The 25,481-nt window shown below is 49.0% G+C and overlaps 1 protein-coding gene across 2 annotated transcripts in view; it reads right to left on the bottom strand.

Annotated features, from left to right (window-relative positions):
- MDGA2 (MAM domain containing glycosylphosphatidylinositol anchor 2) overlaps positions 1–25,481 on the bottom strand; it is a 192,261-nt gene that overhangs the window by 45,369 nt on the left and 121,411 nt on the right. For both annotated transcript variants that reach the window (XM_086892409.1, XM_023927218.2), the window contains one exon: positions 16,939–17,232. In XM_086892409.1, the coding sequence (XP_086748535.1) occupies positions 16,939–17,232 (294 nt within the window). The remainder of the gene's footprint in view (positions 1–16,938; positions 17,233–25,481) is intronic.

Below are 25,481 nucleotides of genomic sequence, written 5' to 3'. Positions count from 1 at the left end.
TACATAAAACATTAGAATGTTCCCACTTCCCTAAGCTTCCCAAGGCAGCAGCTTTGCAGGGAACTGTTGGCTTAAAGACAGGATTTATCTTTGGGAAAGAAAATATTCCAGGTCTCCGCTGCCTTCTCAGGGAGAGCTGAGAGTTGCCTCTCCCAAATCTCCTGTTTTCCTCTCACCACTCTGACTTAAATTATTTGTACTTCCCAAAAAAAACCTCCTAGATCCTCCTATATAATGGATAGCAAAGGAATTATTAATCAAATTTACTAATGTTCACTATTTTCCAGGTGTTTTTCCACCTTGAGATGTAAGTTCTCCAAGGGAAAGTTCTCTGTGGAAAAGCTGTAAAATACTGGAAAAGGGCAGTGGAGTCCCCACCCTCAGAGGGATTGAAATCCCTGTGGAGGTGGCACTTGGGGACATGATCAGTGGTGGCCTTGGCAGTGCTGGGAATGGTCAGATTTGACCTCAGAGGGCTTTTCCAACCTAAAGCATTCCAAGATTCCATGAACTATCCATATTTTTATGGATCATGACCACAACAAGGCATCCGCTGCTGCTCCTGGTATCATTTCTCTGATCTTTGTAACAAAACCAATTTTATCTGAAATAAATACTTGATTTCTAAACGGAAATTCTCTATTTTTGTTTTCCCCATTCCAGCCGGGATAATTCCATACCAATCACCTCTCCAGCCTTTCCAGCCACACCACACCTTAAAATCCTGGGAAAATTCTCCCTAAGCTTGGAGCCAGGCACAGAAGAAATCTCTAAAATAACAACAGAAAAATGCTCAAGCAGCATCTGCTGAGGACCCTCCTGATCCTAAATCCCCGAGGGAGAGCACAGGAATTTTGGGACAGGAATATTCTGGAAGCTCTGTGTTTGAGGTGTAAAAAAGCCTTTAATGGCTGATTTTTTTCCCCCCTTGCTCATAAATCCTTGGAATTTTTAGAACATACAAAACTCATCTCTGCTTTGTAATAACGTTCCTTCCTTTGTTTTCCTTGCTGCTTCCATTGAATGCTCCAAATCCAGGGAATTATTTCAGGCAATGATTTGAACCCTCCTGATCCTAAATCCATGAGGGAGAGGACAGAGAATTTTGGGAAGGAATATCGTGGCAGCTCCGTGTTTGAGGTGTTAAAAAGCCGCTAATGGCTGATTTTTCCATCATTTTCTCTTCTTGCTCATAAATCATAGGAATGTTTGAACATCCAAAACTCATCTCTGCTTTGGAATAACGTTCCCTCCTTTGTTTTCCTTGCTGCTTCCACAGAATGCTCCGAATCCAGGGAATGATTTCACGTCCCCGCGGCGGCTCAGTTGAACGATTTTAACGGGAATTTGTATTCAGGCCCTTCTCTCTTCTCCCCCTGCTTTATTTACTTATCAAGCTACTTTAGCCTTATAAACAGCTTTAAAATGAAACTTTCCCCTGCCTTTAAGGTCAAAAAAGTCTTTAAACCCCACAATTCCCATTTATCCAGGGGCTGATGATCCCCAGTGACAGGAAGAGAAAATTAACCCGGGCTGCTCATTCCCGAATCCCGCTTTTGCAGGTAATAACTTTAATGGGAAAGGGAAGGGATGATAAAAGCCCCAACCAGAGCTAACAGCTCATTTTTCCATCGGGTTTTTCCATTGTTTTTATAGGATTGTGACTTCCCAGATGCGCAGGAAAAAAAAAACAAACCTGGAGTTGTTTGCGACTCTTCTGCGTTGAACTCATTTGCATCAGCTCTTCCCCAAGGCTTTGGCAATTTGATTTAATTTACTTTTTCCCTCCTTATTCCTTTCATAATTCCACTATTAGTTTTGGAAAAATCTCCAGCAAAGCTGCCAAGGGAGCACGGTTCATTCTCTTCCACAATTATCTTTGGGAAGCAAACGGGGCTGGAGTTAAATCAGGCACTCTATTAATGTTTAATGAAGTTTTTTCGCCTAAGCACATCCATGTTTTAAGGATTAGGAAACGGAAAAAGAAAAGTTCTGGAGCAATCCAGAGGAACGACAGCGAGACGCTTGTTTGGTTTGAACCACACAGCTGCTCCTCAAGGTAGGGATCAAATCCTGGTCTTTAGTTTTAAGGAGAAAGGAGAAAATTTAAGGAGAAAATTCCAGGAATTTATTTCCACCGCGTGGCCCCGAGCAGAGGCTTCACCCGCTGCTTTGGCCTCTCCAATTTGCATTTTAAGCTGAACAAATAACGAGTTTATCTCTTGCAGCTCCGGCAAGGGGAACGATAAATAAATAATAATAATAACAAAAAGTGGCGCCTCTGCTCGCTCTCCACTGGGTTTGTGGCCACTGTTGGATTCACACCACAGGAGTGTTATCCAACACTTCCGAGTCTTTCTATTCCTGGACTCTCCACTGCAGCCACATTTCCAGGATTTTTTAGCTCCTGAGGTGGGTCTGGAGGTACCTGAATGGAGCTTGGAGCCCAGGACACAGAGAAGCCCAGACAAGAGGGGATTTGGGAGCTTTGGGAAGCTCCAGCGCACTGGGATTGTGATCCCCATGAAATGACAGCAGCAATTTTCCAGCCAAAGCTTGGAGTTGGGATATTACACCTTGGATAATGGATTTATTCCAGCGAAATGAAACCACCGTGGCCAAAATTAGAAAAAAGCCATTTGCACATCTGGGAGTAAATTAAAATAGGTGAGCAAATCCGTCCTGGAACTGTGCATTCCAAACCCCGCCTTGCATGGATATATCCACGCTACAACGAGGGAAGTCCCTGTTTCATGGAATCCAGGAATGTTTTGGGATGGAAAGGACATTAAATCCCATCCAGTTCCATGGGAAGGGACAGCTCCCACTGTCCCAGGCTGCTCCAGCCCCAATGTCCAGCCTGGCCTTGGGCACTGCCAGGGATCCAGGGACAGCCACAGCTGCTCTGGCAATTCCAGCCCAGCCAGCAATTCCCAATTCCCAATCTCCCATCCATCCCTGCCCTCTGGCACTGGGAGCCATTCCCTGTGTCCTGTCCCTCCATCCCTTGTCAGAACTCTAAAGATTCTCATAATCAACTCCTCATTTTTTCATCTTATCCCCAGCAAGGCCCTAATTTTAAGTTAGAGGGATTCTGATGGTAACTTTCAGTGTAAAAGGATGATTAATTTAATTTTCTTCTGCATTCTGTGTCCGTGCCTGCTCTGCAGGAGGATTCACAATGGAAAATCCCACTGTCAGGAATTTGCTAACTTGGATTTTGTGCTTCAAGTTGTCTCCCCTGTCCGCAGGATTTTCTGGGATTTTCCAGGCCTCTGTCCTGGTTTGGCTCCTCCATAGGGCACTAAATTCTCTGGAAATCCTGCTCCAGTCTCCCCCAGCAACTCCCAGGTTCCTGAGCTTCAATATATGTGCTCAAGCACGTGCAGCATTTGCAAGAGATAAATATTCAAATGAGTAAAAACAGACTTATGAAAAAAACCACCCCAAAACTCCAGGGCAGCATTCATTTCCCTCCATATCTGCAAATCAAGATTTGCTTGATTTGTCCATCTGGGGACAGAAGGGAATGGGTGAATAGTGAGTAGCTTCCTTAAAAAGCCATGAAATGGGAATAATCCATGCATTTTTAAAGGTGTCTGCTCCTCTGAGCGTCTTTTATGGGCTCTGCTGCTGCTGTTCCTTGGATTTTATGGAATTCAAGTTGTCCTGGCTGGAATATAAATCAATGAAGAGCAGTGAACAACATTTTAATCCCACAGAGATCACGAGGGGAGCCGTGGCTGAGCCCTGGCTTGTTCCTCCTTCTCCATGGACAGCTCCTGGATCCCAGATTTGTCTCTTCCATCTCCAGGATTAAGGAATGTCTCTGGAAGAGCAGGGACCCAATCGGTGACCTGGGGAAGAAACCCTCTGCACTCATTTTAGAGCATTTTCCAGCTAAAAAAAACATGGAGCCAGGTTAGGAATGCTGGGGGTGCTCACCTGGAGAAGAGAGCAATCCAGGGAAATCATTCCAGAGCCTAAGGGGCTCCAGAAGAGCTGGAGAGGGACTGGGGACAAGGGATGGAGGGACAGGACACAGGGAATGGCTCCCAGTGCCAGAGGGCAGGGATGGATGGGAGATTGGGAATTGGGAATTGCTGGCTGGGCTGGAATTGCCAGAGCAGCTGTGGCTGTCCCTGGATCCCTGGCAGTGCCCAAGGCCAGGCTGGACATTGGGGCTGGAGCAGCCTGGGACAGTGGGAGCTGTCCCTGCCATGGCAGGGCTGGGATGGGTGGGATTTAAGGCTCCTTCTAACCCAATCCATTCTGGGATTCCATTTGGGATTTGAACTCTCCTCCCATAGGGATCCAGCCAGGGGTGCAACATCCTGGCTGATTCCTGGAGCGCCTCTCACCAATTCCTTTGGAATATTTAGCAGGAAAATATTTTTTTTTTCTCATTCCTACAACAAAAATTCCAGTATTTGTGGGGCTGAACTCCACAGAACCTGAACAGAGCAGGGAAGAGGATGGAGACTGGATTGGAATGGATGGTAGAGATCATCCCATCCCATTCCAACCATTCCATGGCAGGGACACCTCCCACTGTCCCAGGCTGCTCCAGCCCCAATGTCCAGCCTGGCCTTGGGCACTGCCAGGGATCCAGGGACAGCCACAGCTGCTCTGGGAATCCCAGCCCAGCCCCTCCCCAACCTCCCAGGATCCTTCAAGGACACCCCAGTACCCAGGAAGGGAGGACAAAACAGGGAAGAGAGGTGAGAAAAGCACAAGGGAAATTCGGGATAAGGCTGTTATCCGCACAGGGGAAGTGCTGGATTCTGTTCCTGGTTCCCCTTGGGCTGTTATTGACAGGTGACCGTGATCCAGGTGACCCTGATCCAGGTGATCCCAATCCAGGTGACAGGTGACACTGATCCCGGCGGTGACACCAGGTCAGACCTGCACACCCCCCATTAATCATTCGTGGGGTGTTTGAAACGCTCTCCCTGCTCCTGAAACCTCCCCCAGAGCTCCCTGCTCTGAGTTTTTCATTTTTCCAGAGTAAAACAAGGGAGCTGCAGCCCTTGGAGAAGCCTCACGATTCCAGAGAGAATCACAGAATACTTTAGGCTGGAAAAACCCTCTAGGATCATGGAGCTCAACCATTCCCAGCACTGCCAAGGCCACCACTGCCCCATGTCCCCAGGTGCCACCTCCACATGGCTTTAAATCCCTCCTGCGAGGGGTATTCCAGCACTTCCCAAGGCTGGACAGCCCTTCCCATGAAGAAATCCTCCCTAATATCCAACTTGGTGCAATTTGAGATTGATCCCTCTTATCCCATCTCTGGTTTCCTGGGATAAGAGCTCGATCCCACCTGGCTGCACCCTCCTGTAGATGCCACCAGTGCCACCTGCCTCCAGCACAGCTCAGTGCTGTGACCTTCACCCCCAGAGCTGGGGTCACCACATCCCAAACACGCCCATGCTCCCAAAACATGATGGAAAAGGGCGCTACAGCCTCAAGTGGCAAAAAAAATGGGGATGAACATGGAAAAACCAGGCAGGGAGAGGAGCAGAGTCCACCTGGAAACACCTGGGGGAGAGCTCAGCACCATGGCTTGAAATAAAAAGCGTTTTTTAACTCGGACAGGGGAGGCAAAGAAATGTGAGGTGAGCAGAAAACACAGAGATGTGCACATAAAACAAATGTGTGGACTTCAAACAGCACCAAAAATCCCATTTTTACTGCTCTTCTGGACAGTGTTTGCAACAAATTTTATTTGCCTTGAAACAGAGATCAGTTCTCACCTCTGTATTTTATTTCTCCTGTGCACAAGGTCGCTTTAGAACCAAATGAGGTTTTCTTTTGTTGATCAGAGCAGAGAATTACCAATAAACCCCCCAAATTTCTTTCTTTCTCTGTCCTTGGGAGGTTTGGGGCCTGTTTTATGTGCAGAAGTTGTGGCTTTAAGCGAAATTATGCATTTACCTTTGGGCCAGGTGGGGCTTTCATCTCCTTTAGAGCCTGGGACTTAGAGCAAACCTCAGAGACTGGAATTCGTTGAGCTGCCCCTGTTTTTAAGGAGCCAAGGTCAAGGCTTGAAAATCTGGGGTCAGGGATTGAAACCCTGGAGATGGCTCAGCCTGGGATCCATGGAAAATGAGAGGGACTTGGCTCAGAGCTGGAGGGAAAATTGTCCTCAGTTTCCAAAAAAAAGAAAAAAAAAAAAAAAAGAAAAGAAAAGAAAAGAAAAAAAAAAGCTGTGGCAGGTTTAAATAAATTAGAAAAAGAAAAAAATGAAGGCCAGAAGAGAAGAGTCCAGAGCAGCAGGACAGGGGCGAAATGGGAATTTACTGGAGGAAATTCTCAGCCCAGAATTTTTCCCTGATCATTCCTGGTGTCTCTGGAGAAGGAAAAGCGAGACAAGGAGCCAGAATGACCAGTTTGAGGTGTACTTTCCCTGTTGTGGCTGCCCAAGGTGCTCACCAAATCCTAAATGGCAGAAGAGAAGCGGGAAGAGTTGGACAAAGGAGGTGTTTGATCCCTACAGCTCGTTGGAATCTGCCCCCATTCCAGAGGTGAGCACTGGAGAACCTCAGCAGCACAGCTTGGGACACAGGGAATGAAAATACAAAAGTTTTCATGAGTGGGAAGAAAATCCTGGAGAATTTGCCACAGGACACACTTGGTCAAGAACTTCAGAAGAAGTACCAGGGCTGGACACCCTTTCCATGAAGGAATTTTCCAAATATACAACCTGAGCCTCCCCTGGTGACACCTGAGGCCGTTTCCTCTGATCCTGGAGTTTTTTACATGGAAGCAGAGCCCGACCCCCGTGGCTGTCCCCTCCTGCCAGGGACTTGTGCAGAGCCACAAGGGCCCCCTGAGCCTCCTTTGCTCCAGGCTCAGCCCCTTCCCAGCTCCCTCAGCAATTCTCCAGCCCCTTCCCGGTTCCTTCAGGAATTCTCTATCCCCTTCCCAGCTACCTCAGGAATTCTCCAGCCCTTTCCCAGCTCCCTCAGCAATTCTCCAGCCCCTTCCCAGCTCCCTCAGGAATTCTCCAGCCCTTTCCCAGCTCTGTTCCCTGCCCTGGACATGCTCCAGCCCCTCAGGTCCTTCTTGTCATGAGGAACCCACAAGTGATCCTGGGATTTGAGGTGTGCCCAGCACGGAGGGACAATCCTTGCCCTGCTCCTGCTGCCACCTATTCCCGACCCATTCCAGGTGTCCTCGGCTTTTTTTGGCCGCCTGAGCCCCCCCGACTCCAGCAACAGCCACAGGAGAGGCTGCACCCAAGGGCTGCAAACAAAGGCGACCCCAAAAGAGGTGACCATGGAGAGTGGCCAGGCCAAAGCCCAGAGCTCTGCCCTGCAGGCAGCACCCAGCCCTGGGGCAGGGCTCAGAGGGAGCCGCCTCAAAAATACGAAGTTCATATATTTTAATGAAATAAAAAAGTCTCTGGGGAAGGAATCACAACCCTCCCAACACCCTCACTGAGGGGATGTTGAAGAGAACTTGGCTTTATTATCCATGGGAGGAGCAGAGTGGTGCTCACACCATTCCCCAGGAGCAGATACAGCTGGAAAACGCCTTTATTCCATAAAATATGAGCTGGAGAGGAAGCAAAAGGATGCTGTGCTGATGGTTTGCCTCCTCAGGAGCCATCCTGGGCTTCAAACTGGACTTTTCAGAGCTCACAGCCAGATTTTACTGCTCTGTCCTGAGCCTCTCTCAGCTCCATGAAGGGGTGGTGGATTCCCACTACAGAAGGATCTGTTTAGGTGGGAAATTGGGAAGGAATTCTTGCCTGGGAAGCTGGGGAGGCCCTGAAACAGGGAAGTTGTGGTGAGTCCACCCCTGGAAGTGTCCAAGGCCAGGCAGGATGGGGCTTGGAGCGCCCTGGGAGGGTGGAAGGTGCCGCTTGTCAGGGGTGGAATGAGATGGGCTTTAATGTCCCTTCCAAGCCAAATCAATTCCAGCATCCACTTAAAATTACAAAAACACAAAATGACGAATCTTTGATGCCACACACGAATCTCCCAACCATTCCCTTGGGGTTTGGTTGAATCTCCCTGGAATAGGATTGAAAACAAAAAGAAAACCAAAACCAATCCAAAACCAACCCAGCCCAAAAATCAATTGCTAAATATTTGTGACCTTTGTATCCCCTGCCAGGCTTTGCTGTGCCAGGAGAGCTCAGTTATCCCAGGCTGCTCCAAGTCCTGTCCAGCCTGGCCTTGGGCACTTCCAGGGATCCTGGGGCAGCCAGAGCTGCTCTGGGAATTCCAGGATTTGCATTATCCATGAAAAATCATCCCTACCAAGAGCAAAACAAGGGAGTCCTGACTGGAACCTACAATAAGAGAGCCACACCAAAAAAACAGCAAAACCCCAGGAACCGGTTTCAGGATGTTTTTGCTGAGTTTAACACACAAAGAAAGAAGAGACACTGGGAAAAACAGGAATACAAATGCTGCTTCCTTCCCTTCATCGCTTCTGGGATTCAAAAGGGATCAAATTATTTTAAAGGAAGGAACATTGAAATTGAGCATTGGATGGAGGCACCAAAGGACACTGAAACAGTGATGGGATAACAGCTTTCCTATGGATCCTGGCTGGGAGAGCTGGGAATGCTCACCTGGAGAGGAGAAGGATCCAGGGAGAGCTCAGAGCCCCTTGCAGGGCCTGAAGGGGCTCCAGGAGAGCTGGAGAGGGACTGGGGACACGGGATGGAGGGACAGGAGCCAGGGAATGGCTCCCAGTGCCAGAGGGCAGGGATGGATGGGAGATTGGGAATTGGGAATTGCTGGCTGGGCTGGAATTGCCAGAGCAGCTGTGGCTGCCCCTGGATCCCTGGCAGTGCCCCAGGCCAGGCTGGACATTGGGGCTGGAGCAGCCTGGGACAGTGGGAGGTGTCCCTGCCATGGAATGGGTGGAATGGGATGGGATTTAAGGTCCCTCCTACCAACCCCAAAGTGCCCCGAAGTTCAGCCCCGTGTGTGGCCAGAGGGAAAGGGGGAACTGCAGCTCCTAAAACAAAACCACCCCATGATATTCCACATTTCAGATGTGGCATCCTGTCCAGCATTAAAGCAGAGCCTTGCTCTGAAGTGAAACTGCCCTGGGTAGATCCGATGCAAAAAACCCCAGAGAAACAGGCTTTGAGTCCATTTGGATTTTCCTGGTCCTGAATGCTGGGAATAATTTAATCCCATTTGGAAGATTCCAAGGAATCAGGCCCTGCTCATCATCTTCGAGCCTGGATTTGCATTTGGGTTCTACTCCAACTAAATAAAAGAACTCACAACTAAATAAATAAATGCAGAATTAAGGGATAACGCCTCTGTTTATGGGGCTGCTCTTAGGGCAGATGGATTTGTCTTCTGTGTCCAGCAATTTCACGCTGAAGGGAATAAACTCCAGCATTTCCTTACTTTCCTCCTCCCACAGGAGTCTATAAAATTCTGTATTATTGCTTCTAAGTCTGCTTTTCCCCCGCAATGTTTTACACGGAATTGCCTTTTTGTTTCCAGTAAATCCCGATATTGCTCCTCTCCTTCTTCCAGCTGTTTCCTCTCCTGTTGGAGTTCATCTTCCCGCTCAACCAATTTTGTCAAGCCCTGTTTTATCTCCAAAATTGAATTTTCAAGGTTATTGAAGGAATGTATTTTTCTCCCTTTTCATTTCCTCCCCGAACTCCATCAGGGCTCACCTTGGATATATTTGGGAGCTCTGCATAGTCCAAATAGATGGGATTACCATGAAAAACATCCAGGAACACCCTGAATTCCCTGTTTTCCTTGCTTTCCCATCATTCTCAATCCTCTTGGAGCAACCTGGGATAGGGGGAGGTGTTCTTGCCCTGACAGGGCTGGAACTGGGTGGGTTTAAGGTTCCTTCCAACCCAAACCACTCTGGGATTCTGGGATTTTGGGATTCTCTTCCACATCAGCCAAAACCCAAAGTCCATGAGACAGAAATCAGCTCTGATGCATGATTTATTCCTGAAGCAGTGACCCAGCTTGCTCCAAGAAGATTAAGAGTGGCCTTGAAGTGGATCCATGAAGTTTTGAGGGAGCTGGGAAGGGGCTGGAGAATTGCTGGGGGAGCTGGGAAGGGGCTGGAGAATTGCTGAGGGAGCTGGGAATGGGCTGGAGAATTGCTGAGGGAGCTGGAAAGGGGCTGGAGAATTGCTGAGGGAGCTGGGAAGGGGCTGGAGAATTGCTGAGGGAGCTGGGAAGGGGCTGGAGAATTGCTGAGGGAGCTGGGAAGGGGCTGAGCCTGGAGCAAAGGAGGCTCAGGGGGCCCTTGTGGCTCTGCACAAGTCCCTGGCAGGAGGGGACAGCCAGGGGGGTTGGGCTCTGCTGCCAGGGAACAGGGACAGGAGGAGAGGGAACGGCCTCAGGCTGGGCCAGGGGAGGCTCAGGGGGGACAGCAGCAGGAATTTCCCCATGGAAAGGGCGCTCAGGCCTTGGAAGTGCCCAGGGAGGTTTGGAGGGATTTCCAGGCCCTGTGGCACCTGGGGCCATGGGGCAGTGGTGGCCTTGGAAGTGCTGGGAGCAGTTGGATTTGATGATTCCAAAGGTATTTTCCAACCTCAGTGATTCAACTCAAGACTCCTCTTGCCTTCAGTGATTTCACTCCTGATGTGGCTCCTCAAAGCCTGGTGGAACCCAAAGAAAATCTCCAACAAACCATAATTCCCACAGACCCTGCCAGCATTCCCTGCATCCAGGACCTCCAGTACTGAATCCAACACCCTCTGGCCCATCTCCCCTGGAAAACCTGATTTTGTGGGACACAAAGAGCTGTAAGCTCATTCCTGCTGGAAGGAATCGTCCTGCTGACACCATTCCCAGCTCCACAGGCAAAATGATGGCAAACCTCCCCACTAAGGGCTGGGGCAGGTCCGAATAATAACGCTGGGATTGGGAATAAAATCCAAAGGATTTGGGAGGGAGAACGGAGAAAGCAGCAGCTTGTCTTTAAATCTGCGGATTGCCTTCCAAACTTTGCTTTATGAGGCAATTACAGGCACGAAGTTGAATATTGGAAAGTGAGACAGGAGGAGAGGGATTTATGGAGCTAAAAAAATCAGCTGGGACAAATTCCAGCAGCATCCATGGGCAGCATTATTTGTGTCCTGCGTCAATCCAAATAATCTTAATTTTTAATGCTGCACTTTGCAACCGGAGTCCTGTTGAAATCCATATTTTGTGTAATTATGGGAATTAATCTCCTAAGTATTACAGGACAACAAAGGAATTGTATTTACTCAGCATCTTCTGCTGTTAAAAATTAACTACAAGGACAAGTTAATTATTCCAATTTACCTTTCCCTGGTTGGTGTTGAGCTGTCCTTGGTTTTTGTGACTCCTTTATATTCCAGCCACGACATTCCCTGTGATCCTGCTGTTCACCTTCTTCCCATGATAACTGTTGGATTTCCCTCAACCCTTTTGGGCTGGAATTCCCATTTTTCCCTTCAAATCCAACCTCTTAACCTGTAATTAATTGGGAATTGAAGAAGAAGCCATGGCTGCTCCGGTCCTGAAAGTGTTCAAGGTTGGATGGGGTCTGGAGCAACCAAACCTCGGATCTTTCCTATTTTAAATATGGATATGGAATATTCACATCTCTTCCCACTCATTTTTCCTTCTTCCAAAACCATTTTTGTTTGGAAGACCCTTTGTTCCTGCCCTCAGACAGAGAAGGATTATCCTCCCCAAGACCAATTCCCCCCCAAAAAAACCCCAATAAATAATAAATAATAAATAATTCCATTTCCCCCCCATCAAAAAACCCATCTCTGTTTATCCAGCTTTTGGAGTGCTCTGGGTTTTTTTTTTTTTTGATTCCTGACAGGAAGGCCTGTCTGTGATAATAATTTTAGAATAAGATATGAAAAAATTCAAATTATGTGGCTCTCATTTAAATTTTCCACGGCGCCAGGGTTTGAATATTCATCATCTGCCTGGGTCACCAAACTCACTCTGCCCTTGACCTTGCTAAATGTCAAAAAGCTCCTGGGATTTCTCTTTCCCGATCCAGCCACCCGTGATTTCCATATTTTTTTTCCTGCCTTGCTCCATGTGGATAAATTACACCCAAAGCCATCGTTGCCTCTGGGTTATTCTGAAACCGGCCCCGATCGGATGAGGATCTTAGAGAATAGATTTTGTTGTTTTACAGTTTTTTGGGAAGCTTCTGGACTAGGAGTTAAGGACTGGGGAATGATCCATAGGTTAAAAACCACAGTATGGGATTTATCCATTGGGAGTGCCTAAATCTCTCTGTATTTATATATAAAATAAATATAGCAATCAATATCCCCACTGGAAGGTTGAAGTTTTAAGCTCAGCTTAGCAGCATCAACCTCAGCCATAACCTGGGAAAATCCTTTGGGTGGGAATGTGGAATTCCACAGATACAACCACCAGGGTGGAGAAAACCACTTTGGAGAGCAAATCAACATTTTAAAAGCGATGGGAGCACCATTATTTTGGTATTTTCAAGTCCTTAAGGTCATTTTTTCATTGGAAGAGAAGGGAAAAAATATTAAAGAATTAAAAAAATTTGACCCAGTTCTACGCTTGTTTTCAGGCCGTCCTTTCTCCCACCACAAACAGCCCAAATTAAACCCAACTTTTATCTCTAGAGGAAGAATTCATTCAGAAAGTGATAAATGCACCAGCCTGGGAATGGATTGGGTTATATAATATTTGTCCTGAATATTAATCAGCTTTTCCCACTCAAATCTTCAGTAATAAGGGGGGGGGAGGGGGGGGGGGGAGGGGGGAAGATGTAAATAATATTAATATTAAATGCAAATTATGCTTTCCTTCATCATTCCAGCCTGCCTAAGCACAGATTTATGACAGGTTTGTTTAAAAATCAAGATATTTCCCCCATTTGATTTCTCAGATTCCTTGGTTATCCCTTTTTAATGAGTTTTCATAATTAAAATTTTATAATCTGGAAGATTACACTCCTTGGGAGTTTCACCACACTCCTGATCTCCATTCACAAGACAATTCCATGAAGCTGGTAAATTCTCACAGGGATTGGCCACCCTACCTGTTCAAACAGTTCCTCCTCATGACTTTCCTAAAATTCTAAGAGTTTTTAGATCATTAATCCCAGTCCCCTCTGGGATGGGGAGCGCTTCCTTCTCCCGCAACAATTTTTATTTCATTATTAATACAATATTTGCATATACATATTTCATCAGGCAGATATTTTGAGATAGACCCAGCACATTCCTGAGCTGCCAAATTGCCTTTCCAAGGCAGAAAAATTCCTTTTCCCATTCCCAGCTGCAAAGGAACCGAAAATCAAGGAAAGAAGGCTCAGGGCTGGATTCTCCAGCTGATGGAAAATGGGAATAACTCATTTATGCTGCTCCACTCAGCACATGAGATCATCACTCAGCCTCATCTTTCTCCTTAATTAGCTCTGTTCCTGTCCCAATCTAATTCCTTCAGGATGAGCCCCTTTTTCCAGAGTTATCTGGAATTTGTTGCCGAGAGAGAACGACGCAAATAAAGCCAAGCTCCAATGGAACGGGAAATTCTGGAGCATCCCAACGTAGCCACCAAAGCTCTGCCAGCCAGGCTTCCATGAAAAATCTTGGATGTTTTAAGAGGCTTTCCAAGGGTTTGGAGATGGATGAGTTTGGGAATTGGTTTGTGCTGTAAACAGGATTTTATGGAGCGCAGAAGGAAAAGGGAAACGGGGAAAACGATCCCATCCTCACTGCTCCGATCACTTGAGAAGGGACACCATGGAATCGTTGCCTTAGGTGGCACCTGGTGGCACTTTCGTGTCCCCAGCCTCTCCTGCAGCTGGAAAAGTGGAGCTGGTCAATTGTCCCTGGGTTGGGCCCTGTCTGCCGCCAGCAGGGTTTGATTTATTCCTTAAAAAATTATTTATCCGCACTTGAAGCTGGAAAATGATAAAATGGAATCCCAGAGTGATTTGGGTTGGAAGGGACCTTGAAGATCATCCAGGGCCATCCCTGCCATGGCAGGGACACCTCCCACTGTCCCAGGCTGCTCCAGCCTGGCCTTGGGATCTGCCTGGGATTCGGGGGCAGCCACAGCTGCTCTGGGAATTCCAGCCCAGCCCCTCCCCACCCTCCCAGCCAGGAATTCCTTCCCAATCTCCCAAGTAACCCGTGATGGGAAACCAAACACAGAGGAAGACTCATCTTGGAGCAGCTTGGAACAGAGGGAGGTGTCCCTGCCCATGGAGGCTTTGGAATGGGATGGGGCTGAAATTCCCTTCCAACTCAAAGCTTTCTGTGACTCCAGGATTTTCATTTTTCTAGAGAAGTTTTAGGATTTAAGGTAAACACGCACTAATAAAAAAAATCTTAAACCACAGCTCAAGGACAAACTGTGACCAAGACCAAAAATCCACAATTTTCACGGAGAACTTCCAGGCTGGGATCCTGACATCACTGAGATGGGATAAAGGGATGGCAGCAGAAAAGGGAGGTGAGGAAAACAAAAAACTCATTAGATGAGACGGTCAGATAAAAATTAAAAAAAAAAATCCTTTATATTTTAATTTACTTTTAATTTTTCTTTAGCGTGACACAACATATGTGACCTGGAGCAGGAATTCCATGGAAGGGTTTTCCCTGTAGAACACCGGAACAGCTTCCCAGGGAATGAGCACATTCCCAAGGCAGCACAGGATGGGATTGTTGGGGTGTCTGTGCAGTGCCAGGGGTTGGATTTGAGATCCTTGTGGGTCCCTTCCCACTCAGGATTTTCCATAATTCCTTGAAAACAGATTAATTAACCACTTTTAGTGAGACAAAGTCCTGCTGTCACAAGGAGAACCTTCCAAAGAATGGGAATAACCTCACTCAGCACATCCACAGTGAAATCCATGAGTTATTCTCTAAATAAAAGTGCTCCATTAAATATCTTTCCCTGCTCATCACTGCTGGAAAGATCTAGGATAAATATTCCCAAATTCTGAAAAGAACTGGTTTTTATGACAATTGGTTAAATGCCACCCTCGGTACAGAAACGCTGCTCAAGTCGTTGGGAACAAAAACTTTCCTCCCACAGGAAAAATAATCAAAGCTTTCCATAATTTTTCTCCATTCATCTCCAATTTGTCACTTGCCAGGATGTGAATAAAGGGAGCGAATTCTAAACACAGAGAGATGAAAGGAAAAGCGCCTGGAAATACCTGTTGAAATCCTACTTCTTGGAAGCGTTTTCAGGTTGTGTCTCTTCTCTGGGAATTAGGAAAAATCTGCCTCTCAAGCAGAACAAAAATGCTTCAAAACGAGGGGGTTTGGCAACAGGAAAAGGTGGGAGAATAACAGCGACCCAAGCAACGCATCCCCAGAATCTGAGAGTCAGCAGAGTCATCCCATGGGATCCACCAGGAACTGCTCCAGGTCCTGAGTAAGTGTGAAGCTGTTGGAATTCCTCCACCACAAAATATTTTCTCCCTTTCACAGCAAATTCATGCCAGGAAAAGGGGAAAGAAGCGACTTCCCCCCCTCCTTGTTTGGAAGGATCAACACTCCAATGTTTCTATGGTGGTTCTCATTCCCAGATTCACAGATTCCCAGGATCACTGAGGTTGGGAAAGAGCTCCAAGGTCACTGAGTCCCAGCTGTGCCCGGTGCCCACCCTGTCCCCAGAGCTCCGAGTGCCACCTCCAGCAATTCCTGGGGCACCTCCAGGGATGGGCACTGCAAACCTCCCTGGGCACTTTCAAGGCCTGAGCGCCCTTTCCATGGGGAAATTCCTGCTGCTGTCCTCCCTGAGCCTCCCCTGGCCCAGCCTGAGGCCGTTCCCTCTCCTCCTGTCCCTGTTCCCTGGCAGCACAGCCCGACCCCCCCGGCTGTCCCCTCCTGCCAGGGACTTGTGCAGAGCCACAAGGGCCCCCTGAGCCTCTTTATTTCCAGGAAGAAACGACTGAGCCAAGGACAGGAGGCACAGACCCCTCGTTCTCGAGTTCTGATGGGATGAATCCTAACACAGCCAACCCCACAGCTCAGAGGAACCCACAAGGCAGAAGATTCCATCCTCCCTTCAGCCTTGGCTTTGGGATTTAAGCCTGGAGCAGCGGGAAAAAGCTGGGATGGAAGGCCTGCAGATCCCAGCCACGTAATCAATGCATCCATAATTTGTTACAAAGCAGAGCCAGGAAAAACAAATCAGCTCTGAGGACATGTGAGGAGCGGCTCTTCCCTGGAGGCCCCAAAAGAGGTCACTGGTGCTGAGCACAGAGCGCCACTAAAAAGCCAAGTGACAGAAGATTGGGGCATCTGAAAGTGGAATAAGCGATGGCTGCACTTCATAAAACACCCAAATTAAGTCCTGACAGAGCAGCAGACCCTGGGAAGTCACTCAGCACAAGGAATGGCTCATTATCCCCCCCCATTATTCCCCAGAAACCGCCTCAAACCAGGCTTTCCATGTCCCGACAACAAATGCTGCACGTTTCCGAAATAAAAAATAACCGACTCCCCCCCTTTTCCCTCCCCATTCCCGAGGCTGGCTGGCAGAGCGGAGCAGGCTGGATCTGGATGCGGATCAGCTCCCAGGGAACAGCTCTTGCCCTCGTTTTTTCCTCCTTGTTTTACACAGCAGCAACAAATGAGCTCAGGATCAGCTCAGCATTTAGAGAAATATGTCCTCCCATCTCATCCGCTTGTTCCCGTGTCAAGGAATTCAAAGCTGTGGGGAAAATAATGATTGCCTCACACTTGGTTTGCTTTTTGTTGTTTTGTTGGTGTTTTTTTGGTTTTTTTTCACCAGAAATGAGAGTCCTATGTCATTTTTACTTCCATATTTACATGGAATTCATGGATTCAGGGAACTACAGAGACAAACAACCCCACATCAAATATGTAACAGCCATAAGATTCTTGCTGCTCTTTGTTTAGGGGAGGAATAAATCAACTTTTCCTCAGCGCAACAGAAAGAAAATCAAGGGAAATCAGGTTTTACTCACACTGCACAATGAGCTGCACCAACGCCTCTCTGGGTTTGACGTTAAACCCGTTGTATTGGCTGGTCTGGCACCTGTAGGTCCCGCTCATTTCCCGGGAAACGTTGACGATCCGCAGGATCCCGTCGTAGCTCTCTGTCTGCAGGGCCCCATCCGGCATCGGCACCTCCTTGTCCGCCCGTGACCACAGGATGATGGGTTTGGGCTTCCCGGTCACCTGGCACTGCAGCTCGATGGTGTCCCCTTCCCGCGTCACCAGCGGGGACTTCTCCTGCGGGACCGTCAGGTTGGGGGGCACTGGGAAACGGGAGAGGAGAGGGGCCAACAGTCAGGCACCACTGTTGTTGTTGTTGCTGGAGTCGTTGGAAGCTGCCAGGTTTGCGGGGTGAGGTTCTCAGCAGCCTCAGGGGAGATTTCCCAGCCCTGCTGTGACACTCGTGTCCTCCCTGTGTGTCCCTGACGCCGCCCCGGTGCTCCCCGGTGCTCTCCCACCACCGCTCACTTCCCCACTGCCACCTCTGCTTTCCTTTTTAGGATTACTTGGTGCTAAATCCCACTTTTTCCTCACAGCCCGGCTGCTGACTTTTATCCAGCCCATGGATAAATGGCTGTGGGTGAGGAAGGGTTGTGGCAACTGAGAAATCACCTCAGAACGGGAGGCCTGACCCCAAAATGCAGCAGGGGTCTGTCATGGGAGGTTCATCAAAGTGGTGTTTATTCCACAGGAACTGGCATTAACAATTCCAAAAGGGATTCTGGAATCATTTCCAGCAGGGTGGGGCAGCCCCAGGGAGCAGGAACACCTCACAGTGAGCTGGTGATGGCCAAGGACACAGGATAGGGGTGTAGATGTGTGGGAGCAAATCCAGAGGAATCCATGGAGCTGCTCCAGGGCTGGAGCCAGGCTGGGAGAGCTGGGAATGCTCACCTGGAGAGGAGAAGGATCCAGGGAGAGCTCAGAGCCCCTGGCAGGGCCTGAAGGGGCTCCAGGAGAGCTGGAGAGGGACTGGGGACAAGGGATGGAGGGACAGGAGCCAGGGAATGGCTCCCAGTGCCAGAGGGCAGGGATGGATGGGAGATTGGGAATTGGGAATTGCTGGCTGGGCTGGAATTGCCAGATTTGCTGTGTCTGTCCCTGGATCTCTGGCAGTGCCCAAGGCCAGGCTGGACATTGGGGCTGGAGCAGCCTGGGACAGTGGGAGGTGTCCATGCCTTGCTTGGGAAAAGCTTGGAATGCTGTGTGGTGGCCTGAGAGAGGGAAAATCCTGATTTAAACTCTGCCCACCCTCCTTTTCCTCTGGTGCCTCCTGAAAACTCATCTTTCCTCATGGACCTTCTGTCCTGAAGCACGGAGAGACATTTCCTTTGGGAAAACAGCTCCTCCAGGAGCTTTTCCTCTCCTCCCTGTCCTTCCCTCTGCTCCTTTCCTGGAATGGCAGCGCTGACAAACCCAGCCTGCACCTCCCTCCTGTCTGCAGGAGGAACATTCCAAAGCAATTTTCAGCCCCCAAGGGGCAGAAACAACAGACTCGTCCTGGTGAGGAGCAATTCCAGCTTTCCCCAGGGATCTGCTCGGTGTCTCCAGCCCTGACAAGGCAGGTGGGAATCAGAGCTGAAATCTGGGGCTTTCACAGGAACCAAAGTGCTGCTTTCAGCTGTTTGCAAGGCTTTAATAGCTCCTGTCAGGTGGGACAGGCAGACACGGGAAGAGCTTTTTCCAAGGGGGAGGGAAGGAAAAATTGTTTCATACTTCAAAAAAAAAAAAAAAAGAAAAAAGAAAAATCCCTGGAAAAATTAAAAAGAAATAAATAACAACTGCTAAATAAAACATTCCCAATATTAATAAAACATTATTCATTCTCAGTTATGTCCTTTTGTGCCACAGCAGGTTCTGAGCACAGGAAAATTCCCTGGGGAGCTGGAGCGCTGTGAAATCATGGACCAAAGTGGGAGAAAGGTGTTCCAAGAAGGAAAATACAGTTTATAGGGAAAGGGGCCTGCCTGCAGCCAGGAGCCTCCTCCTGGACTGTGTGGCTTCTCAGCTGAGGTCAAATGTGACAGAGCCCTGTGTGGATCAGGAAAAATCCTGGATTTGTCCTTTTCCAGCCTGTGCAGTGGATCTGCTTCCGGCTGGGATGGTTTGGATCCAAGCCTTTCCCAGCTGGATGGATGCTGGAGGCTCCTCCAACCCCGCTCCTGGCACCTCAGGCTTTCCTGGGAATCACAACCTGCCCTGGCTCAGGGATTCACTGCCCGCGATGGGTCACAGCCCTGGGAGGAGATCCCTGCTATCCTGAGATCCCTGTGATCCCGATATTCCAAGGACAAGACCCTGCTCCAATCCACACAGCTCTGCTGCAGCCCCAGAGGGGCTCCCAGAGGGAGTTTTCCCTCTGGAAATTGTCCGTGTGGATCCATCCCTGGACACGCGCTACTGGCGGCCTCTTCCAGACTCCAACATTTCCAGGCTGTGCCAGAGCAAAGGGTTGGAATTATCCAATCCCAGCCTCAGGAATCAGCGGTTCCACCTGGGACAAGGGAGGGAACTCGGGAAAAAAGTCGGGAAGCGCGTCCCTCTTTGGAGAGGGGGGGTAAAAAAGAGACAAAAATCCCCAGTGCAGGTGCAGCAATTCCCACTCTTTTCCCATCGGTTTTTCCTGAGAAAAGCAGAGATAACAGCACAGCAAAAAGCCGTGCCTGGCTGAGATAAGGAGCACCACCAGGAGGGTGGTGACAGCTGATAAGAGAGGCCCTGTCAGTGTCCCAGATGGAAAGATCCCCTCAAATCCCTGACTCCTGGGCTCCCGCGGCATCTCACAGCACCCGTCACTGCCAGGCAGCCGGGAGCTCATTACGGCTCCCGGGATTTATTCACGTTGCTCCTGGAAGCAGCAGAGGGGACAGGAGAGACGAGACCATCCATTAGGATGAAGAATTCCAGGGGCAATGCCATCAATCCCAAGCCTGGCTGCAGCTCCAGGTCACATTTGGGTAACGGCAAGGTCCCACCAAGAATTTCTCTGTCCCCATTTATGGCTCCAGCTCCCCCCCAGTTTAGATCCTGATCCTCCACTCTCTAATTAGAGGGAGAAAAAGCCCCAAACCTTTGCTCAAGGATGAAGAATTCCAGGGGCAATGCCATAAATCTGAAGCCTGGATACAGCTCTGGGACACATTTGAGGAACAGTGACCAAAACAATGGGGTCCCACCAAGAATTTCTCCATCCCCACCCCATTTATGGCTCCAGCTCCCCCTAAATTTAGATCCTGATTCTCTACTCTCTAATTAGAGGGAGGAACAACCCCAAACCTTTGTGCAGGGAGGGTTTTTTGCAGGGTTTCTCCTTTTCAGCCCAGCTGTTTATTGTCACAACCTCCCAGGTATTTAATTATTTCTGAGCTGTCTGTTCCACTGACAAATGGAGCTGGAATTAGCAACAGGCTGGAAAAAAATAAACCCCAGGTTTTGGGGAACGGTGAGACAGCAGCCTGGGCACGTGGGATTTGTGTCCATGAGCAATCCAGATCAAAAGGATTGAGGTGAAAGGATAAATTTGAAGGTTTTCTTCCCAAAGATATAGGGAGACCTCAGGAGCAGGGAATGGTGAGTCGGGGTGAGCAACGTTAGAAATGGAGAGTCATGGAATTGTTCAGGTTGGAAAACCCTCTGAGATCTTTGAGTCCAACAGTTCCACGGCCACCACTGCCCCATGGACCCAGGTGAATCCACAGGGATCTGAAATCACTCCAGGGATGGGGATTCCACCCCTGCCCTGAGCTGGACAACCCTTTCCAGGCAGGAATTCTCCCTGATATCCAACCAAACCCCTCCTGACACAACTTGAGGCCATCCCCTCTCTTTCCACCACCTGTGCAAAGATGAGCAGGCAGAGGCGGGTCCAGAGGCTCAGATCCATCGGGAAAGGCGCAGGGATGAGCCAAGGATGTGCCAGCGAGGTGCTGCCGGTGGGATGGGCAGGGAGGATGTCCCCAGCTGTGCCAGGCTGTCCCCAGCTGTGCCAGCTGCTGTCTCCCAGCAGGTGCTGCTGTGGCACAAGGAGAGCCCTGGAGGGCTCAGCCTCTTCCCGAGGCATCCCAGGGCTCCTGCAGCTCCAGAGGGAAGGAAGGGCAGCTCTGCCCCTGCTTTGCAGAATGGAAAGTTACTTAAATCCTAGATGGAAACAAGAAGTGTTCCCTTATTCCTGCAGCCGGGAGCAGATCCATTGTCCGGGCTGGAAAAGGACAAATCCATGATTTCTCCTGACCCTGACTGGAAACAGGAAATGTTCCCTTATTCCTGCACCCAGAAGCTTTAAAATAAATTCACACTCTCAGAAGTTTCCTGGAGCGTGACACTGGGAGGACAAAAGGCTCTGGTGACACCTGGAGAACAAAAAGCTTTGGTGGCACTCAGAGGACAAAAAGCTCTGGTGACACCTGGAGAAGACAAAGCTCTGGTGACATCTGGAGCACAAAAGGCTTTGGTGACACTGGGAGAACAAAAAGCTTTGGTGACACCTGGAAAAGCGACACCTGGAGAACAAAAGACTTTGGTGACACTCAGAGGACAAAAGGCTCTGGTGACACCTGGAGAACAAAAAGCTCTGGTGACACTCAGAGGACAAAAAGCTCTGGTGACACCTGGAGAACAAAAAGCTTTGGTGACACTCAGAGGACAAGAAGCTCTGGTGACACTCAGAGGACAAAAGCCTCGGTGGCACTCCGGTAGCACCGATTTAAAGTCACATTGTCACCCTGTGAGTGGGCAGTGGCCCATGGTGAGCAGGATCTGATCTCTGTCCAACCAGGTTTTAAACCAAACGTCTGAGACCTCCCCAGGCTGCTGATCCAGCGCGAGCCGAGGTGGCAGGAGGTCACTGCTCTCCTGTCCTCTGAGTTTTTGTTCTGCTCCCCAGACATTCCTGTCACTGGAGAGAGTAAAACCAGACAGGAACTCTTCCAGCTGCTCTCCTGTGGCAGTTCCAGAGTAATTCCAGAGGATCCATCGTCCAGCACAGTCTAGAGGAGGATGGGGACAGGACAAGACAGCTATTTATGAGAAAAAACCCCACAACAACAATTTCCTGAGCCTAATATGTTCGTTCCTTGTGTATTCGGGGTGTTTTCAGTTCTACTCGAGCTCTCTGAAGTCCTGATGGATCAAATTCCAGCTTAATTAACGGATCAGACGGATTAATTAAATGCCAGAGAGCCGCTGGCAGAGGCAAGAAGCTGCAGACAGAGAAATCCTTCAGAGGCGCTCTGATCCCGTTAAAACGTCCCTGCCCATGGAGGCGGGATGGATCCCTTCCCAAAGTATTCCGTGGTTCCAGGACAATCAGAGGTGGACAAGAAGCCCCTACAAGTGGTGGCATCACTGCTGAGCTCTTCCCTGGGGATTTTGGGGGGCTGCTGTCACTTCCCTATCCTTGGGAGCCTTCGGGAAACCATTTCCTTGGAGCAACCCCTGTCAGCGACAGGGAAAAATCCTGGGAAAATGTGGCCAGGCTGCTCCACATGGATTCATCCTAATAATTAGGATCAAGCAGAGCAAAGGAGTGTTTGAGCAGCACATCAAGAAATCATCCAAACTGGAGATCACCCAGAGAGAACCTCCCCAAGGAGCTGTTAGAATTCTCATTATCCAAGGAATTCAAACCCAGCCTGGCTCAGGAATATTGAGGAATCTGCGCTGTGCCGGCTGAAGGGAGAACGAAGTTATTTGTGTGTCCTACTTCTGCAATATTTATGAATTTGAAGGGCTGAGTGGCCGGGATTAATCATCCTCTGCCCGAGAGCTGCAGTTTGGGCCCAGCTCATGATTCACGGCCTGACGCGATGCTGGAGTTAAGACAGGGCTGAGCTGGGGCACAAAATGGATTTGAGGAAGATCATTCCGCCCGGGAAGGGCAGCGAGGGATAATTATTCCTGAGGGATAATTGTGCTGCTGCTGTCTGTAAACAGAGGCTGGAACTGCTCAGCTGCTGTGGGTTTTTGGGAGAAATGTTGAGGAATGCCGAGGAGCTGGAAGAGGTGAGAGAAGAGCCCGAGGAGAGATTTGCTGATCCAGGAAAATGATTGGAAAAGCAGCTGAAGCCAAGAAAACTCAGGAGAATTTCCTTTACCCTTTCCATGGCTTTTCATCCCCATGGAAGAGGGTCCATCAAGGCACTGGTGAGGAAGGGAAATGGAATTCCTGTCAGGAATTCCTGGCTGGATTTCATGGGTGTTTTCCCTTCATTCCAGCTACTGTGTCCCCCCAGGCAAGGTCTAAATTCCAAAGGGGAAATTCCATGTTTTCTGGGGCACAAACCACTCCTAAGTGCACATGAGGATGCAATATCCACCATGGATTTTATGGAATCATATAATCCTTTAAACTGGAAAAGCCCTCCAAGATCACCGAGTCCAACCATCAACCAGCACCGTGGCCACCACCAGCCTCAAATGCCGCATCCACACATTCCCTGAATGTTTCCAGGGAAGAGAACTCCCCTGCACAGCCTTTCCACCCTTTCTGAGATTGAATTTTCCCTGAGATACAATTTAAACCACCTCTGAGGCCGTTTCCTCTCACCCTGAAGTGATGGTGAGGCCTTGGACAAAGAGTCCAGTCCTGAGAGCTGGGATGATCCTCATTTTTGGACAAAAACTCTTCCCAGGCAGGGAAATAATTCCAGGATCAGTGCCTGGAAGCCAGCAGTAAGGCCCTAAACCACCACCTTGCTCTGCAGCCAGGGGAAAGAGGGACATTTAAAAGCCAGAACATGCAGAGCCAGCAGCAAATGAGGGAAATGAATTCCAGCGCTTCTGCAGGAGCCGTGCCGAGGAGCACCCACGGATGAGAAGAACCACGGGATGAGGAGTCCATCCTCTGCCACACCCAGGGTGTCAGCTCCCAGAAATCCTGCTGGAATCAACCTGGGATTTATCCCAGAGAAATCAGATTTCCCAAGGGAAAACAGCAGGACAGGAAGGAGCTCCCAAGGATGGAATTAACAAGGAAAACTCCACACATTAAGCAGGAAAAGGGAACTATAAAAGACAAAGATATTTAACAAAATACGCGTTTTTCTGTCCCTCCTGCTCCTTCCCAGGATAAATTCCAAGGATAACAGCTCACCCATCCCATCCATTTGCTGCAAGAACCAAAGGCCTGTTTCCTGAGGGCGACGACAACCATCCGCTCTGGACGGTGCTTAAGGTTTACAAATATCTTAATTAGCCACTAATTGCCTCCCAAACCCCACATCCTCGTTATGCAACCGGCTGTGATTCCAACAAACATTCCGAGCTGGAATCAAGGCCTCTTTCATGTCTCATCAAAGCAGGAACAGACCAGAGGACTCCTGTGGCACCACCAGATCAAGGCTGCAGGTCCTGGAACAGCAGCCTGCAGCTCTAATTAATTCATTATTTAATGGAGAGCTGATTAGCTTGACAGGGAAGCCCTTTTCATATCGCAGAGCCTCACACGGAGCGGTTCTCCAAGAATTTCTCTGCCTGGATGTAGCAGAATTTATGGAAAAACAAATTTCTCCCTAGAAGTGTTGGAGCAAGATGGGATAGAGGAAGGTGGCCCCTCAAAGATCCCTTCCAACCCAAGCAGTTCCATGATTCCACAATTCCATGATTCCATGAGGTCTGGAGGCCTCCAGGCTGCCCTGGGGATCCAAAATCCCTGTCCTGCTGCGGGATGTTCCCATCCTGAGGTGGCGCAAGCTCAGCACACCCTCAGGCTCATCCTTGTTGGATGTTTTTCCACGTGGGACATCTGGCTGTGCCCACACATGGGGTGGGAATGAGCCACAGGAAGGACTCCCTTAGGAAAAGAGGGACCAGAGAATAAAGGAAAATACCCCCAAATAACAAATTTCTTCCCTGCTCAGTGATGTCTCCAGGGAAAAGGTGGAAAAGGAATGAACCAGCAGGGACAAACACTGATTTTTGGGAATAGAAGCAGTGTCCTGACACAAAGCAAACCATCCCAATCCCAAAGCTGATTCTTCCTGCTTCAATCCAATATTTGAGGCAGAGGAAAAATCCCTGGCACAGGCTGACACCCTCTGATCCACCTCTTCTTTTTTCGCTTACCACAAACCCACTTTATCGAGGTTTTTGCTGCTTTTTTAACATCTCGGTGCTTTTTTAGCATCTTCTGCCTCTAGGTTTCCATGACATGATCCCACATCTCCTGAAAAACCCAGCCTGGCTCTCGGTAACATTTGCCCAGGGTGGGTTTTATGGATGACAGGGCTTTTCTAGGGCAGATATTCCACGTTCGAGTCTCGATTCCCACTCTTCACTGACCTATTTTATTGAGATATGGGGGGAGCAGCGAGGGGATTACTTCAGGTCCATTTATGTAAGATACTCAGGACATAAATCCCTGGTTTTCCTGCTGAAAATGTCAAGGCGAGAAAAAAAAAAAAATATTCCCGATAAACATGTGCCATTCCAGAGCCACACGTCCCTTCCCAACGTCCTGGAGAATTCATGGATCTCCTCCTTCCTTAGGATTTGACACAGCCCCTCCTGCCCCACT

Source organism: Cyanistes caeruleus, chromosome 6 (assembly GCF_971803275.1).
Source record: "Cyanistes caeruleus chromosome 6, bCyaCae1.hap1.1, whole genome shotgun sequence".
NCBI classification, from domain to species: domain Eukaryota; kingdom Metazoa; phylum Chordata; class Aves; order Passeriformes; family Paridae; genus Cyanistes; species Cyanistes caeruleus.
Note: the sequence above shows the minus strand (reverse complement) of the source record. Positions and strands in the feature narration are given on the sequence as shown.